This window comes from Notolepis coatsorum, assembly GCF_963971535.1.
Source record: "Notolepis coatsorum genome assembly, chromosome: 2".
Classification (NCBI taxonomy): domain Eukaryota; kingdom Metazoa; phylum Chordata; class Actinopteri; order Aulopiformes; family Paralepididae; genus Notolepis; species Notolepis coatsorum.
This window is the reverse complement of record NC_140166.1, coordinates 107,661,994-107,681,444: the sequence shown is the minus strand read 5'-3', so window position 1 is coordinate 107,681,444 and position 19,451 is coordinate 107,661,994. Positions and strand designations below refer to the sequence as shown.

Below are 19,451 nucleotides of genomic sequence, written 5' to 3'. Positions count from 1 at the left end.
AGTGAGCATGCCCAGAGGTACCAGAATCAGTTGAGAAATCCTTTGCACCATTTTCTTAATTTGAGATATAGCCATTTTAATCGCCCCGGCGCCATCTGGGACGCCATCTTGGAAATGACGGCTTTCGGAGGGGTCGATTTTGGTCGACTTTTAGTATGTTATTTAGCACGCCCAATACTACCAGAATCCATTGAAAAACCTTTTGTATCAATTTTTTTGGGGTTAAACCATATATTGACTCACCTAATATCTTTCTAGTCTCATTTGCTTTGCCTCTAGTCTAGCAGCTACCATACCAGGTCCACAAGATGGCTACTTAAAAAAAATCCCAGAAAAAGGAAGGACAGCTTTTTCTCGCTTTGCACCTTGGGCATGGAATGGGCTACAGGGCCATATCCACTTATATACCCTGGTCTCTCTTGGCGAATTGAAATCTCTGTTACATAACATCTTACAAGAAGAATGTCGGTGCTTTCTGTAGTCGCCCCACTGCAAAATTACTGTATTACCCTAAGTCATACACTTTTACTATCATGTAGGCTATTCTGTTTTTGTGTTTTGTGTTATTGTGTTCTTGTGTGATGTATCGCACATTTTATTGCTGTGTGATGTATTGCAAATGTTATTGCTGTTATCTTGGCCAGGTCTCCATTGCAAAAGAGATTTCGTATCTCAATGGGACTTCCTGGTTAAATAAAGGTTAAATAAAATAAGAAAAATTTATAAAAATAAAAATCTGTGTATATTTTATTATCAATGCTTTCCCTAATTCATATTCGAATTAGAGCTCATCCCTAGTACCTAGTACAGATAATAGCTTGTATAGATGGTACTTAGTAGCTAGTATATAGGTACGTAGTACAGATAGTAGCTAGTATACAGTATAAATAGTAAAGTACCTCTTTGACTATGATACTGTCATCGCAGGTGCTGTCCAGACCCAGTTGTTGGAGGATGGATCTAACCTGTAGTAGAGCCAGGCGATCACTAGGGGGAGACAGACACTGTTAGATTAGAGATGACCCCTAATCCCCGACCCTAATAACCTGTGGACAGGGCTATCTGACCTGTAGTAGAGCCAGGCGGTCACTAGGGGGAGACATGATCACATCTCATAACATCACATCCTTACGATCACATCTCAACCAATCACACTGACATGACGGTAGGAAGGAACCATCGTCCACCTGATTGCCACTACATATCACAGCTGGTCAACTCGATGTATATTGAGATGAATTTAAAGGCCCAATCCATGATCCAAATGTAAACAGACGGGTAACCCCACCCACCAAAATGTTTAAATATGAATTGAAGTTATTTTTCTTTTCCAAACTACTTATTTTCCATCTACAGATCAAAGTCAGTATCATGTATCATGTGAATATACCTCATAATTATTTATATGGTCAAAACAATCACCGATTGGGCCTTTAAGATCCCGTTAGTGATATATCATAGAAAAGAAAATGTCCAGAAAGCAGACAGAATCTTTGTTGACGTTTTGACAAATTGGACCATTTCACCAACTTCAGGGTGAGTGTTTCATCCTCTCTCAAAATAAGTGGCCCAAATCTTATGTTTAGGTCCTAGAATCAGAATCAGCACAATATAGCACAATAGAATCTGATAATTTACAATAAAGATAAAATAGGAATAGCCCAGGCCAGGGCTGTGCAATTGGGCAATTATGTGCAAAGAGTATGAGTCAGTGAAGTATGAAGAATGTGCCTGAGTAAGAAAAATAGAATCATGCCGTCGCCTGAGGGATCTGAGGGTTTATCTCACCTGCTGTGATATGTAGCTAGTGAAGCGTAGAGTACAACACGGTACAACACGTTTATCTCACCTGCTGTGATATGTAGCTAGTGAAGCGGCGAGTACAACACGGTACAACACCTTTATCTCACCTACTGTGATATGTAGCTAGTGAAGCGTAGAGTACAACACGGTACAACACCTTTATCTCACCTGCTGTGATATGTAGCTAGTGAAGCGGAGAGTACAACACGGTACAACACCTTTATCTCACCTGCTGTGATATGTAGCTAGTGAAGCGGAGAGTACAACACGGTACAACACCTTTATCTCACCTACTGTGATATGTAGCTAGTGAAGCGTAGAGTACAACACGGTACAACACCTTTATCTCACCTGCTGTGATATGTAGCTAGTGAAGCGTAGTGTACAACACGGACGGTCTTACATTACGTTCAAATACACTGCAAAATTAAATTTAGAGGTGCCAATGCTTGGAAAGTCAATGGAAAGACGTGAACGGAGGCGAACAGACACAGCTTTGCTCTCGACAGACGTGATGGAGCAAATATTGGTATATCTTCACAATGGATATGAAGTAGGCTACTATGAATGCTCTAGCCTATAGATATTGAATAGGTTGCATTTAGAAATGGTCTTGTTTTTGTAAATGTCAACAATGTTACCGTTGAGACTAAACTAGCATGTCAGTATTGCTTATCAACTGTCATTATCAACAAGACAATATTTGTCTTCATGTAGTATCTGAATGCACTGTCAGATCCCTCACACACACACACACACACACACACACACACACACACACACACACACACACACACACACACACACACACACACACACACACACACACACACACACACACACACACACACACACACACACACACACACACACACACACAAGACACACACTCACCTCTCAATCTGTGAGAGGAACTTGGTTTCGAAGATGCCTCTGGTCTTCAGGGCCTCAGAGATCTGACCTCTGAACAGGAAGCCTCTCTTTGTCAGATCCATCAGAATGTTCCGCACGATCTCCCCCAGGTACATCCCACTGCACATCTTCTCATACCTACACACACACACACACACACACACACACACACACACACACACACACACACACACACGCACACGCACACGCACACACACACACACACACACACACACACACACACACACACACACACACACACACACACCATGAAGCATTAACAATGTAGAATTTGCAGTGAGTATATACTGCAGTCTGTGTGTGTGTGTGTGTGTGTGTGTGTGTGTGTGTGTGTGCACATGTATGTGCGAGTGTGTGCACATGTGTGTGTGCATCCATGTGTGTGTGTGTGTGTGTGTGCATGTGTGTGTGTATGCGTGCACGTGTGACCTCTGTTTTCCTTGGTTCAGAGAGAAGTCGTCCACAGCTCTGTCGTATTCTGTCCTTATATCGTCAAGACAACCACTGTCTCCAAACGCTCCCCACTCCATGTTCACACACATCCTCCCCTCCTCTCCCTCCAACAGTTCAACGTTCTTCATCTCTTCCATGTAGCACGCATTACTGCCTGTACCTAGATAGAGAGAGAGAGCACACATTACTGCCTGTACCTAGAGAGAGAGAGAGAGAGAGAGAGAGAGAGAGAGAGAGAGAGAGAGAGAGAGAGAGATGCTAAGAGGTACAGGAATGAACTAAGCATGTACACAAACAAACTAAGTAGTACAGGGAGTACCTAACTAGTACAGGAAGTAACTAACTAGCAAAGTAACTAACCAGCGATGAGTCCTATCTCACAGGTCGCCTCTTCGTAAGCGCAGGTCATCATGGTTCCTACTGTGTCGTTGACAATGGCTACCACATCCAAATCAAACTCCTAAAAGAGACATAATAGAATATTTGTACATACAGTCATAACACCTGTTTATACAGTCATATACCTTGTTTATACAGTCATATAACCTGTTTATACAGTCATATAACCTGTTTATACAGTCATAGAACCTGTTTACATACAGTCATAAAACATGTTTATACAGTCATATAACTTGTTTACATACAGTCATAAAACCTGTTTATACAGTCATAGAACCTGTTTATACAGTCATATAATCTGTTTACATACAGTCATAAAACCTGTTTGTACAGTCATAGAACCTGTTTACATACAGTCATAAAACATGTTTATACAGTCATATAACTTGTTTACATACAGTCATAAAAACCTGTTTATACAGTCATAAAACCTGTTTTACATACAGTAATATAACCTGTTTACATACAGCCATAGAACCTGTTTACACACAGTCATATAACCTGTTTACACAATCATATAACCTGTTTACATACAGTCATAGAACCTGTTTACACAGTCATAGAACAGACAGATCAGACCCAGAACCAGACCAGACCCAGACCCAGACCACACCAAAGAGATAGGAATAAGTGGCAGTGTTTGCAGGGCTATATCTATAATCTATATTATAGCTATGGATACAATACTATGGCCCATTTGACATCAACTATCTATCGTTCAATATGTGAAAAAGAATACTTTTCTTCATGCATACGTTTGCGTGTTATACCGTGGTGAATATAAGTATAGTTTTAGAGTGATCCTGTCTAATACCAGAAAACGACGATATGGAGCAATGCGTGAATTTCACCAAAAGCGTTGACGTTTCTCGCCTGGACACGCTACTATTTCCAAATCAAATGTATATAATAGGTATTATGTTTCATCATGAATGCATGAAAGGGGGGGGGGGGGGGGTAGTTTTTTGATGCTTTGATCGTCATCAACGGCATACATTGTGGAGTAACATTACACACACATGTTGCGATCGATGTGAAATCATGGTTGGATCAAAGCAGGATTGATGTCTTACCTTCACTAAGAGGTACCCCAAAAAGAATATTCCAATTGTCTGATCGCGAGTCCCAGTATTGGTGTCCATCGTGTAGCCAACATAATCCACCACAACAGATGCATCGGGGGCATTTGACGCTTCTCAATGCGATCGGGATAACCTGCGCCCGGGGGGATTTGAACTTAACACAGGGCAAGATATAAGGTTTCAAAGGGTGCTCGATACTGCCACCTGGCAGGATGCGGCCAGTATTGCACTTTGGCGATCTCAGGATGATTCCCCATGTTAACCCCGAGGTCCGTGTGCTTGAAATGAATATAAATATAGAATAAAAGAAATAACGATGATAGCCCGACTATCCTCGGGTCTGGCACTGATTGAGTTAAACATCTGCCTTTAAAACCTTCTATTCAGGAGGCGGTATTTTATATATTGTAAACTGACAGGATGCAGTCAGTCTGTCTGTGAATCTGGAGGCATTGAACCAAATAAAGGAATAAAGACACTACCATGGTGAGCAACTCCTCCAACAAGATCTCCCAGAATTACTTTTTCATCCTCTCTCCTCCTTCCCTCCTCTTCTCCTTCTCTCCCCTCCTCTTCTCCTCCCCCTCTTTCTCTCCCCTCCTCCTTCCCTCCTCTTCTCCTTCTCTCCCCTCCTCCTCCTCTCCCCTCCTCTTCTCCTTCTCTCCCCTCCTCTTCTCCTCCCCCTCCTTCTCTCCCCTCCTCCCCCTCCTCTTCTCACCTCCTCCCCCTCACCCTTCCTCTTCCCTTCCTCTTCCCCCCCTCTCCCCTCCTCTCCTCTCCTCTCCTCTCCTCTCCTCTCCTCTCCTCTCCTCCTCCTCTCCTCTCCTCTCCTCTCCTCTCCTCTCCTCTCCTCCTCCTCTCCTCTCCTCTCCTCTCCTCTCCTCTCCTCTCCTCTCCTCTCCTCTCCTCTCCTCTCCTCTCCCCTCCCCTCCTCTCCTCTCCTCTCCTCTCCTCTCCTCTCCTCTCCTCTCCTCTCCTCCTCTCCTCTCCTCTCCTCTCCTCTCCTCTCATCTCCTCCTCTCCTCTCCTCTCCTCTCCTCTCCTCTCCTCTCCTCTCCTCTCCTCTCCTCTCCTCTCCTCTCCTCTCCTCTCCTCTCCTCCTCCTCTCCTCTCCTCTCCTCTCCTCACCTCTCTCCTCTTGATGGCCTCTCTCAGCAGTCCAACCACATCTTCTCCTTCACAGTCTGTGGCCTTGAAGCCTTTGGTCCAGGTAAGCAGGATGCCCTGATAGGTGGAGGTTAAAGACAAAGTTTGACAGGAGGCTTATATGTTTTGCTAAGATGCTTATATGTTTTGATAAGAGACTAGATGAAGATAGTTTAATAACCCATTCATTTTCCCCTGTTGAGGAAGGGGCCAGGGCCATAGAGAAAATACTACTACTACTACTACTACTACTACTACTACTACTACTACTACTACTACTACTACTACTACTACTACTACTACTACTACTACTATGACTACTACTACTACTACTACTACTACTACTACTACTACTACTACTACTACTACTACTACTACTACTACTACTACTACTACTACTACTACTACTACTACTACTACTACTACTGTGGGGCGACATCGGCTTAGGAGGTAGAGCAGTTGACTGGTAATCCGGAGGTTCCCGGTTCAATTCCTGCTCCTCCGATGTGGAGGTTGGCACCTTGCATGGTTGCCTCTGCCATCGGTATGTGAATGTGTGAGTTAATGGGTAAAATTTGAGGAACAAATTGTAAAGCGCTTTGGATAAAAGCTCTATATAAATGCAGCCATTTACTAGAACCACAGAGGGGGAGGGGCCATAGAGACAATACTAGTAGAACCAGAGAGGGGGCGGGACCATAGATACTATAATCAGAATCAGAAAGGTATTTATTGCCAAGTATACTTTTCACATACAAGGAATTTGCTTTGGACGTTACTGGTGTGACATTAGCGGACAGACATTAACAGACAGATAATACAATAAAGTGGTGGAGTAAAGTAAAATGAAATATGAGCTAAGTTAAGCACAATAGAATAATATATTTATGAACTAAAATATAGGCCAGGGCTGTACAACTGGGCAGATGTGGTCAATTATACAATTATATACACTAATTAGAATGAAGTAACAATACAGTGGGCAAGTACTACTAGAACCAGAGAGGGGGCGGGTCCATAGAGAATATACTACTAGAACCAGAGAGGGGGCGGGGCCATAGAGAATATACTACTAGAACCAGAGAGGGGGCGGGGCCATAGAGACTATACTACTAGAACCACAGAGGGGGCGGGGCCATAGAGAATATACTACTAGAACCACAGAGGGGGCGGGGCCATATACACTATACTACTAGAACCACAGAGGGGGCAGGGCCATATACACTATACTACTAGAACCACAGAGGGGGCGGGGCCATATACACTATACTACTAGAACCACAGAGAGGGCGGGGCCATATACACTATACTACTAGAACCACAGAGGGGGCGGGCCATAGAGACAATAATACTAGAATCAGAGAAGGGAAACAGGAAGTGTTTCAGGTAAACAAGAAGTACTTCAGATAAACAGGAAGTGTTTCAGGTAAACAGGAAGTACTTCAGACAAACGGGAAGTGTCTCAGACAAACAGGAAGTGGTGACTCACGGCATCCAAGCGGGTCTGTTTACAGGGGAAGGAGAAGGTGAAGCCCAGAGGAAGATGTGCGTTCTTCATCCCCATGTAATCCAGGAAGTCACTGATACACTGAACTATATGATCAAACAACTGAGAGAGAGAGAGAGAGAGAAAGAGACAGACAGACAGACAGACAGACAGACAGACAGACAGACAGACAGACAGACAGACAGACAGACAGACAGACAGACAGACAGACAGACAGACAGACAGACAGACAGACAGACAGACAGACAGACAGACAGAGAGACCTTGAACATTGTATATAATATTTTATTTTGATACTATTATCAATTAACGCTGTATTATCACTAGGTTGATAAAATCCTCTCATTGTGCAAAGTATGGCTGTCTTTAGGCTTCTTTTGCAGTGATAGACAATCGTGAATGCAGATTAAATAGGATTTAGGCTTTCATTCAGACTACCTGCTATTAAGGCAACACTATTTTTAGTCAGGGATGAATTAGACCTGGGATGCCAGGTGAATGCAATATCTGATAGAATATTATTAAAGGGAACCTATTGAGAAAATCACCTTTTCCTTTGTTTTGCATTGTTTTTACAGAATGAGGGGTTGTCCCAACACTGAGAAAATGTTAGATATGTGCATTGTGTTTTTTCTGCAGTTAAACTGTGACAATAACCCTCCCTCTTGAAACAAACCATTCAGAATTGGAGCCACAATCGGCGCAGTTAATAACGTGCATGTGTACAAGATAATATAAATCGACCTAAAGTTTAACCTAAAATGTTTCTGACAAAAATTGTAACGACGATGTTATGCTATTGCTGGATCTTGAGTCATATTTGTGTCTTGGTGTTTTCATCTGAAAGTTGGATCTGAATTTCATCTCCAACGGTATACAGGTTTGCGCACCACTGCTGCTAATTATGTGCAATAATTATCGTATTTGTATGATAAAAGTAGCTTGCTTGTTAATGTTACAGGCACAGAAACAGCCCAGACTGAAACAGAAATAGAGGCTGCTAGAATGCATAATCTGAATGTTTCTTTTCAGCAAAAACATCAAAGACATGTTTAGGGGACCTCAAAGACCTATATTAACTTGTTGAAAAGGACTAAAACATGTCCCCTTTAAAACGATCAGTCTCAGAGAACCCGAGTTGAGAACCACTGACCTAGAGCTGATATAGAGTTTCTATATCAGAAACTATACACAAACAGACACGTGGTTTAGGCCTAGCAGATTGTTTGATCAAAGATACTAAGGTAGCACTACAGCAAGAATGTAACTTCCATAAAATAAAAACTGATCAGTGATCAGTCGTTTCTAAAGTGCAACTTTCTTTCCAGTACTGTCTGTTATCAGTAGGCCTGGAGCACGAAGCAGCAGTTCTAAGTAGCTTCTCCTCCTCACATAAGACCCACACTGTGCGCCAGGGTGAGATCAAAGGCCAGAGGTGGGTTGGATTATCAGTGAGACAAGAGGATTAGTGACAGACAGGTGAAGTTCATGGTTGTGGTCTGGGGTTCAGAAGGGTTTTAAAGGATAACTCCGGCTTTGGTGAAAGTTAACCTCTTAACGTTCGTTTTAACTAGAAACTGCGATTGTTACAAAAAGCTGGTTTTACGTCCGGGAAACTACGACACTGTGATCGGTACAGAAGCATGTTTTACGTAAAAAAAATACCAGCAGGTTACCTAAGACAGACCATACCTCAGTCAGAAAGTACTCCAAAATGAATAAATCCCAGTCGATCCCATGGCGATCGCAATTACTTGTGTATATTGGGCATGGTTACCATGCGGGAAATAATAGCTCTGAGGCACCAAATCTTCCACCGATTGCTATGTTGTGAAACAGCTGGAGTGGATCACAAGATAAGTGATATCCCCAGTGCCCAGTTAAAAAAGGTACTGCCACCTGGCGAGATTCGATCGTCATTGCAATTCCAACGTAGGCAGATGAGCCAGGGAGACCTAGGGAGCTCCGGCTGAGTGTTTAGAATGGGGATCAAAGGAAAAATATCAAAGGATCCAAAAAACGAGTATACTTGTTTTTGGCGCTCAAGCGTTGGTGGTGAAATGCGAGTATACTCGTTATTGGCGCTGAATGACTTAAGCATCGGACTGCCGGACCATCACGCACATGTCGCAGCACTTTGCGCTCGTCTGCCGGCTCCGGGCTGCATTTTTCGCTGATCAACCAATACATTGTTTGAATGTTGAATTTGCTGCCTTTCGATCGTCACCACACTCAACCCGTGCTTCGGGTCTCGAGTTACAACACGAAATATCCGGCGAGCATCATTTGACAAGCCGTTCCGATGAGTGACCACGTCCGGTTGTAAACGGTCCTGAACTGACCAGTCACCACTGATGGCGAAAATGATTGACCACCGTTGTAGCCAACGAGCGTCTTCTCCAAAAGTGATCCCAGACGAGCGCTGATTGCAAGGAGAAAGGGGCATAAGAAGAGAACAAGCTCTTTGTTTTGACTCACGTATCTGAATGAATGGAAGTAGCCATTTTGGATAATCACAGAGAATTTTTACCGGTACACACATTACAAAAACCTTTGTGAAACACAAATTTTCCGTGGGATTATTTTTTGTATCCACTTTTTCTCCTTATTTTCAATTTTTTTCTCCCATCCCAATTTCATGTATCCAATTCTCCCCTCCCCTGTCTTGAACGTTGCTCAACTATGCCCCCCACTGATCAGTTGTAGAGAGGATAGAAGCCTTGCATCACGTGTTCCCTCCGGCACACGAGGAGGCAGCCTGTCACATCTTTTCGCCTGCCAGTGCGGACTCTCATTGGCGAGGTGTAACGTGTGGGAGGCTCACACTACCCTAGCCACTTCCTGTCTCCCAACCGACCTGTAGGGGTCGCTGTCCACAACGTCCAATCCCCACCCATCGACTTCCACCCGCTGACTCTGCCAAATGAGCCAGTATGAGGGCCGGCCTAAGCCGAAGTCAATGCTGAGACTGGGATTCGATACCGGAGTCTCTTGCATTGGTGATGAGCGCAATCTCCGCTACGACACCCAGCCCCCCTTTTTCCGTGGGATTTTTATAAACTTTGGACCTGTACTACATAAGACTTCAGGCTATGGAACCGCTATGTTTTCCAGCTCCTACCTCTCAGCTGGAACTTAGAAACAGGCATCTGGCAACCACTAAACAGAAATGTGAGTACACAAAACCTTTACTTCAGTGTGTTCAAAAGGCAGAACTATTTCATTAGCACTCAAAGTGATTTTTCTTTATTGTGTAAGAAACTTCAGAATGTTACTGTACCTTTCACAACAGACCAGACTCATGCATGTGCTATAAGTATAAAGTATAATATATAGCAAATTACTTTGGGTATGCAATCATCAAAAACTAACAAAATAATAGTCCCATTTTTGCCCGATGCTTAACTCTTTAATTGCCAGACCCGAGATATCTCAGGTTAACTCGCCATGCGTTGGCTGCCAGACCCGAGATATCTCGGGTTTTGGTAGTATTTTCTTTTATTCGCTATTTTTATTCATTATTCATCCATTAACCTCTATGTTGCCATATGAAAGGATTTTGAGATCGCCAAAGTGCAATACCGGCCGCATCCTGCCAGATGGAACCTTTGAAACCTTATATCTAACTCTGTGTTACACTCAAATGTCTCCGGGCGCTTTATTTGGACGGAGCCGAGTATGTCGCTTCATCCGAGCACTTCCAAACGCATCTGGCATACTCAATCCATAAATTGTGCCAAATTATGTCCGGGACCAGATGGACACCAATATTGGAAATCGCGATCAGACAATTGGAATATTCTTTTTGGAATACCACCGACCACAGGTAAGGACTATCTGACATCAATTTCAGCTTGATCCAACAATGTTTTGATACCGATCCAGCTGATTTTAGTGTTCAATACGAATGCCGTTACTGGCAGTCAAAGCATCAGAAACGACCCCCCCCCTTTCATGCATTCATGATGAAACATAATACCTATTATATACATTTGATTTGGAAATAGTAGCGTGTCCAGGCAAGAAACGCCAACGCGTTTCACATTCACATTGCGCCCTATTACTCACTTCCCAGGAATGATCCCGGATCACTCTGAAATTATACTTATATTCACCACGGGATAACGCGTGAACATATGCATGAAAAACTTTTCTCTTTTTGCATCTTGGATGGAAGAAAGTCAGTGTCAAATGACCATAGTATTGTCCCCATAGCTATACTATAGAATATAGATATAGCTCTACAAACAAGGTGACGCACTCCTATCCAAGCGTGGCATAGCTACAACGGGACCTGGCTAATGGCTGGCGCTGAATGAGTTAAGAGGTTAAACCAGGCATCCTCAACGTCCGGACTCCGGTCCGGATCCGGACCGAACCAAAACTGTCTCTGGACTCGGAGCTAATTATACAAATTTTTGTATTTTTCACCCATTACAATTTAGTTGTTATGCCAATTCCCTTCCTGGTCTTTGCACGCATTGCCCCACTGTTGGCCTGGGGAGGGTGTAGAACTACCACATGCCTCCTCCGATACATGTGGAGTCGCCAGCCGCATCTTTTCACCTGACAGCGAGGAGTTTCACTGGGGGAACGTAACGCGTGCAGAGGTTTGCGCTATTTCCCCCAGATCCCCTCCCTGTCCTGCTGAACAGGTGACCCGACCGACCAGTAAGAGTCGCAGTTTACAACGACCAGGACACATACCCCACCGGCTTTCCACCCACTAACACTGCCAATTGTGTTAGTAGGAACGACTGACCAAGCCGGAGGTACCGCTGACAGCTGGATTAGATCCCAGAGTCTCTGCGGTGGTAGGCGAGTGCTTAGTCCACTGCGCTACCCAGCCACCCTCCAAATTATACTTTTCATATGTATTATCTGTATTTGAAATTTATTAGAAGGATAAACCCCTTGAGATATGTTATCTGTGAGACATTGCATTGTGTAAAAATTCTCCGCTATCTCTACTACAAGCAGTGCTCTGCATGTCTGACTGCTCCACTTTCTGTGTGTGTCTGTCTACTCTGCTTTGGTCCAATCAAATTCAGCGTCCCCTCAGCGTTTTTTTCCCCCACCCACAGTCTGCGGAATCAGAGGCAGAGTAGTATAGTATAGTCTCTTTCAACAGGTCTGAGTCAGAGCGAGAGTTGACAGCGCATCTACAGGTAGTTTCATCTGCAGGTAGGCTACTGTAGCTAGTAGCCTAGTTTAGCCAGCAGGCAGCTAGTAGAAAAAAATGGCATGTTCAAAGATGGCCAGTAAAAGAAAAGTCGACAGTGAAAATCCGCAATTCAAAGATGAATGGACGGAAGGAAGACATAAGAATCTTGTTGAAATTGTTTAAAAGTTTGACTGGCCTAATAAACGGACCTTTGTCTTATTGAAACATTTCTTTGTGGACCTTTACGATTTGTATTTGAGTATCCCTGGGTTAAACCCATTCTCCAGAGTTGCCTTTCCCCTTAAAAGGGGCCGATACCTGCGGAATATGTTGGGGGTTCCTGGCTCTGACAAAAGGGCAGGTGCCACTCAAATTGACAGCAAATTTCACAAACTCTTTACCTGTTACCATGTCGTATCTAGTGTTAGTCCTTCTATCAAGAGCTCAGTCAATCAGACATGTTTCCTGTTCTCATCCCTTTCCTTTATGATATGATTACAGACTGAACCTTTATCTATCTATCTTTCGATCAATCTATAATTCCTGTCTGTATCTATAATTCTATCTATAATTCCTATCTGTATAATTCAATCTATAATTCCTGTTTTCTACTGTCTGTCTGTCTGTCTGTCTGTCTGTCTGTCTGTCTGTCTGTCTGTCTGTCTGTCTGTCTGTCTGTCTGTCTGTCTGTCTGTCTGTCTGTCTGTCTGTCTGTCTGCCTGCCTGCCTGCCTGCCTGCCTGCCTGCCTGCCTGCCTGCCTGCCTGTCTGTCTGTCTGTCTGTCTGTCTGTCTGTCTGTCTGTCTGTCTGTCTGTCTGTCTGTCTGTCTGTCTGTCTGTCTGTCTGTCTGTCTGTCTGTCTGTCTGTCTGTCTGTCTGTCTGTCTGTCTGTCTGTCTGTCTGTCTGTCTGTCTGTCTGTCTGTCTGTCTGTCTGTCTGTCTGTCTGTCTGTCTGTCTGTCTGTCTGTCTGTCTGTCTGTCTGTCTGTCTGTCTGTCTGTCTGTCTGTCTGTCTGTCTGTCTGTCTGTCTGTCTGTCTGTCTGTCTGTCTGTCTGTCTGTCTGTCTGTCTGTCTGTCTGTCTGTCTGTCTGTCTGTCTGTCTGTCTGTCTGTCTGTCTGTCTGTCTGTCTGTCTGTCTGTCTGTCTGTCTGTCTGTCTGTCTGTCTGTCTGTCTGTCTGTCTGTCTGTCTGTCTGTCTGTCTGTCTGTCTGTCTGTCTGTCTGTCTGTCTGTCTGTCTGTCTGTCTGTCTGTCTGTCTGTCTGTCTGTCTGTCTGTCTGTCTGTCTGTCTGTCTGTCTGTCTGTCTGTCTGTCTGTCTGTCTGTCTGTCTGTCTGTCTGTCTGTCTGTCTGTCTGTCTGTCTGTCTGTCTGTCTGTCTGTCTGTCTGTCTGTCTGTCTGTCTGTCTGTCTGTCTGTCTGTCTGTCTGTCTGTCTGTCTGTCTGTCTGTCTGTCTGTCTGTCTGTCTGTCTGTCTGTCTGTCTGTCTGTCTGTCTGTCTGTCTGTCTGTCTGTCTGTCTGTCTGTCTGTCTGTCTGTCTGTCTGTCTGTCTGTCTGTCTGTCTGTCTGTCTGTCTGTCTGTCTGTCTGTCTGTCTGTCTGTCTGTCTGTCTGTCTGTCTGTCTGTCTGTCTGTCTGTCTGTCTGTCTGTCTGTCTGTCTGTCTGTCTGTCTGTCTGTCTGTCTGTCTGTCTGTCTGTCTGTCTGTCTGTCTGTCTGTCTGTCTGTCTGTCTGTCTGTCTGTCTGTCTGTCTGTCTGTCTGTCTGTCTGTCTGTCTGTCTGTCTGTCTGTCTGTCTGTCTGTCTGTCTGTCTGTCTGTCTGTCTGTCTGTCTGTCTGTCTGTCTGTCTGTCTGTCTGTCTGTCTGTCTGTCTGTCTGTCTGTCTGTCTGTCTGTCTGTCTGTCTGTCTGTCTGTCTGTCTGTCTGTCTGTCTGTCTGTCTGTCTGTCTGTCTGTCTGTCTGTCTGTCTGTCTGTCTGTCTGTCTGTCTGTCTGTCTGTCTGTCTGTCTGTCTGTCTGTCTGTCTGTCTGTCTGTCTGTCTGTCTGTCTGTCTGTCTGTCTGTCTGTCTGTCTGTCTGTCTGTCTGTCTGTCTGTCTGTCTGTCTGTCTGTCTGTCTGTCTGTCTGTCTGTCTGTCTGTCTGTCTGTCTGTCTGTCTGTCTGTCTGTCTGTCTGTCTGTCTGTCTGTCTGTCTGTCTGTCTGTCTGTCTGTCTGTCTGTCTGTCTGTCTGTCTGTCTGTCTGTCTGTCTGTCTGTCTGTCTGTCTGTCTGTCTGTCTGTCTGTCTGTCTGTCTGTCTGTCTGTCTGTCTGTCTGTCTGTCTGTCTGTCTGTCTGTCTGTCTGTCTGTCTGTCTGTCTGTCTGTCTGTCTGTCTGTCTGTCTGTCTGTCTGTCTGTCTGTCTGTCTGTCTGTCTGTCTGTCTGTCTGTCTGTCTGTCTGTCTGTCTGTCTGTCTGTCTGTCTGTCTGTCTGTCTGTCTGTCTGTCTGTCTGTCTGTCTGTCTGTCTGTCTGTCTGTCTGTCTGTCTGTCTGTCTGTCTGTCTGTCTGTCTGTCTGTCTGTCTGTCTGTCTGTCTGTCTGTCTGTCTGTCTGTCTGTCTGTCTGTCTGTCTGTCTGTCTGTCTGTCTGTCTGTCTGTCTGTCTGTCTGTCTGTCTGTCTGTCTGTCTGTCTGTCTGTCTGTCTGTCTGTCTGTCTGTCTGTCTGTCTGTCTGTCTGTCTGTCTGTCTGTCTGTCTGTCTGTCTGTCTGTCTGTCTGTCTGTCTGTCTGTCTGTCTGTCTGTCTGTCTGTCTGTCTGTCTGTCTGTCTGTCTGTCTGTCTGTCTGTCTGTCTGTCTGTCTGTCTGTCTGTCTGTCTGTCTGTCTGTCTGTCTGTCTGTCTGTCTGTCTGTCTGTCTGTCTGTCTGTCTGTCTGTCTGTCTGTCTGTCTGTCTGTCTGTCTGTCTGTCTGTCTGTCTGTCTGTCTGTCTGTCTGTCTGTCTGTCTGTCTGTCTGTCTGTCTGTCTGTCTGTCTGTCTGTCTGTCTGTCTGTCTGTCTGTCTGTCTGTCTGTCTGTCTGTCTGTCTGTCTGTCTGTCTGTCTGTCTGTCTGTCTGTCTGTCTGTCTGTCTGTCTGTCTGTCTGTCTGTCTGTCTGTCTGTCTGTCTGTCTGTCTGTCTGTCTGTCTGTCTGTCTGTCTGTCTGTCTGTCTGTCTGTCTGTCTGTCTGTCTGTCTGTCTGTCTGTCTGTCTGTCTGTCTGTCTGTCTGTCTGTCTGTCTGTCTGTCTGTCTGTCTGTCTGTCTGTCTGTCTGTCTGTCTGTCTGTCTGTCTGTCTGTCTGTCTGTCTGTCTGTCTGTCTGTCTGTCTGTCTGTCTGTCTGTCTGTCTGTCTGTCTGTCTGTCTGTCTGTCTGTCTGTCTGTCTGTCTGTCTGTCTGTCTGTCTGTCTGTCTGTCTGTCTGTCTGTCTGTCTGTCTGTCTGTCTGTCTGTCTGTCTGTCTGTCTGTCTGTCTGTCTGTCTGTCTGTCTGTCTGTCTGTCTGTCTGTCTGTCTGTCTGTCTGTCTGTCTGTCTGTCTGTCTGTCTGTCTGTCTGTCTGTCTGTCTGTCTGTCTGTCTGTCTGTCTGTCTGTCTGTCTGTCTGTCTGTCTGTCTGTCTGTCTGTCTGTCTGTCTGTCTGTCTGTCTGTCTGTCTGTCTGTCTGTCTGTCTGTCTGTCTGTCTGTCTGTCTGTCTGTCTGTCTGTCTGTCTGTCTGTCTGTCTGTCTGTCTGTCTGTCTGTCTGTCTGTCTGTCTGTCTGTCTGTCTGTCTGTCTGTCTGTCTGTCTGTCTGTCTGTCTGTCTGTCTGTCTGTCTGTCTGTCTGTCTGTCTGTCTGTCTGTCTGTCTGTCTGTCTGTCTGTCTGTCTGTCTGTCTGTCTGTCTGTCTGTCTGTCTGTCTGTCTGTCTGTCTGTCTGTCTGTCTGTCTGTCTGTCTGTCTGTCTGTCTGTCTGTCTGTCTGTCTGTCTGTCTGTCTGTCTGTCTGTCTGTCTGTCTGTCTGTCTGTCTGTCTGTCTGTCTGTCTGTCTGTCTGTCTGTCTGTCTGTCTGTCTGTCTGTCTGTCTGTCTGTCTGTCTGTCTGTCTGTCTGTCTGTCTGTCTGTCTGTCTGTCTGTCTGTCTGTCTGTCTGACTGACTGACTGACTGACTGACTGACTGATATGGGTGATGCGATCACAAGCAGACACAAGCTGACAGCTCAAAGTACGTCTGTTCCCACCTGGCATTAGACTGTGTCTCCATGTGCGTCTAGAGGGACCACTGGTGATCGGATCTCACCTCCCCGCTCAATATGCAATTAAACTCTTTAACCTGAGGCCCAGATTACCTCAAAATGTAGTCTGAGCGATCGGATCTCAATGCATCCTCAATGTGTCTTGGGGTACATCCCCAAGTACCTAGAGCTGCTATCCACTTATCTACTATCCACTGATGGGATCATCCACATAGTATCTTAATGCCAGGTAGAAACAGCCTCTCTCTCTCTCTCTCTCTCTCTCTCTCTCTCTCTCTCTCTCTCTCTCTCTCTCTCTCTCTCTCTCTCTCTCTCTCTCTCTCTCTCTCTCTCTCTCTCTCTCTCTCTCTCACCTCCTCTCCTGTGCCCTGCATGACTTCCAGAGGAATAGCGTAGATCTTGTTGTGCATCTCTACAGAGCGTCTCTTCCCAGAGCGAATCTTCACCAGCAGCACTCTGAAGTTAGTCCCCCCCAGATCCAACGCCAGAAAGTCTCCATTTTCTGAAACAACACACCACCTCCTTACCTATTGTACAAATAATATCAATACTAATAACAAAATGACTAATAACAACAACAATAATAATAATAATGATGATGATGATGATGATGATAATAACAGCAAACCACAGCGTATCATTAATACTGTACTAATAATATTAATACTAATAACAATATTAGGTGTGTGTGTGTGTATGTGTGTGTGTGTGTGTGTGTTAATGTGTGTGTGTGTGTGTGTGTGTGTGTGTGTGTGTGTGTGTGTTACCTGTGCCATCAGGCGTGCTGCAGACAAAGGTAGGTAACATCTTGACTGTAGCAGAGTCGTGAGTCTTCTTAGACAAACCCTTCTCTATCTCTACTCTCATCCTCTTCTTCACCTTAAAACACCACACACACACACACACACACACACACACACACACACACACACACACACACACACACACACACACACACACACACACACACACACACACACACACACACACACACACACACACACACACACACACACACACACACACACACACACACACACACACACACACACAAGGTGAGTTCGATGACCTAGACCACTTTGAAAATCTATTGTGAGTCTGGGGTCAGAGCAAAGACCTTGTTTCAATGCTGGATACTTTTTAGACCCAAATTGTGCCGTTATGGTGATTCTGTGGTTGAGTTTATAAACCAGGGTATTTAAACTGCAGTCTCAGCTTTACAGGTAAGATACAGTCAATGGTCCTCATTCTCAAACGGACATACGTAAAACTTACCAAGGATTCCCTTCGTAACTCGATTTACGTATGTGGTAAATATTGAGTTGAATTTCATAAATAACCTTGTATACTGGTTAGCAGAAGTGGTTGCAGGGCTAAATAGATAAAGGTCACACCTAATGTGACCAGATTAGTACTGTATGGTAATAAGGCCCAAAGGGTCAAAGCGTATTCACACCCCCCCACCAGAGGACATCATGTCACACCCCCCTCGTGAGACAAGACCCAACACCGCGACCACACGGACAGGGGCCACCAGCAGAACCCCTCTGTGCTCAGCGGGGGACCACACGGACGTGGGCCACCGACGGGCCCCCTCTATCTCTGTCCCATCACGTCACCACAACCCAGGGGGGGGGGCTGCCAGCCCCCACAAGAGATCGCCCACAGGAGACGCCTGATTGGATCAACTGTAATAGTGAACTGAATTCTATTATTGGCTAGAAATTATAGTATATAGGAGGGCCCTAAATGGTAATTCGGGAGCCCTCAGACCAGACACAACCCCAGGGGTCTGGTTGGGCTCCACCGCTCCTTCCACGAGAGAGACTGTGCAGCTTTTTATGTGAGTAACTCATGGACCCTTGGTTGGTTAAAATAGAATGTAAAGATACTTATCTTAGAAACCAGGCTTACTCATATAAAAAAGGGGCCTACAGTAAACTATGTATGTTCAAATTATGTTAACGAGTGACTGTTTTATGTACATGTTGGGGTTTGAAGATGCAAACCTGATTGTGATATTTCTGTACAACAGACAGCCCTGTTAATGTTTTCTGATAATCTTTTGTCCTATTCACCTTGGTTCCCTGGCTCTGAGCAAATAAATGCTGAGTTGAACTACAGTTCTGGTTTGTCTGGCGTACACGTTTATTCCTCATCTGCTAAGTCAGATGAGGAGATCAACAATTCTATCAAGTATTGATCCCTCTTTCTCCTCCTTCCAGATAATCAATCTCATTGTATTGTACTACAATAACCTCAAACTATTGTAGAAGTTCTGTGGGAATTTACCACAGAAATGGTGCCGTTCTTCCCACCCTTTGTGTCTCCCCCTGAAAAGGTGCGGTAGGGTCTTGTCATATCAAATCTGGACCTTGCTGTGTGTTGGGGACACGGGGCAAAGAGCTGGGGTGTTGCTGCGTTTGGAGTTATAGACGAGGGGCTTGTTGTCTGAAATGGAGGAGAGAGAGGGACAGGATGAAGGTTGGTTGTGTACGCCACTGGTTGGGACCCACGGTGAATATGGCTTTTGCATGCAGGGTTGGGGGAGCGGTGTCTTAGGTTAGGATGTCCGGAGGTATGGAGGTCGCGCTTGTTGTGCAGTGAACATGCAGACGTGGGCTTTTTATGTTTGTATGTTTGTTCAGACACAGGAGGCCGGTCTCGGCCTATGCGGGCCACGGGGGTTGAGTTGGGACTCGTATGGAATATACTTTATGAACTAT

General features: G+C 45.0%; 1 protein-coding gene across 1 annotated transcript in view; it reads right to left on the bottom strand.

Annotated features, from left to right (window-relative positions):
- Positions 1–19,451, bottom strand: part of LOC311223483 (hexokinase-1-like) — a gene marked incomplete at its 5' end in the record, with an annotated part of 122,586 nt that overhangs the window by 26,973 nt on the left and 76,162 nt on the right. Inside the window, 8 exons of the mRNA XM_084308268.1 lie at positions 900–987; positions 2,698–2,853; positions 3,166–3,349; positions 3,550–3,649; positions 5,799–5,894; positions 7,306–7,425; positions 17,079–17,227; positions 17,493–17,604. Of these exons, the coding sequence (XP_084164394.1) occupies positions 900–987; positions 2,698–2,853; positions 3,166–3,349; positions 3,550–3,649; positions 5,799–5,894; positions 7,306–7,425; positions 17,079–17,227; positions 17,493–17,604 (1,005 nt within the window). The remainder of the gene's footprint in view (positions 1–899; positions 988–2,697; positions 2,854–3,165; positions 3,350–3,549; positions 3,650–5,798; positions 5,895–7,305; positions 7,426–17,078; positions 17,228–17,492; positions 17,605–19,451) is intronic.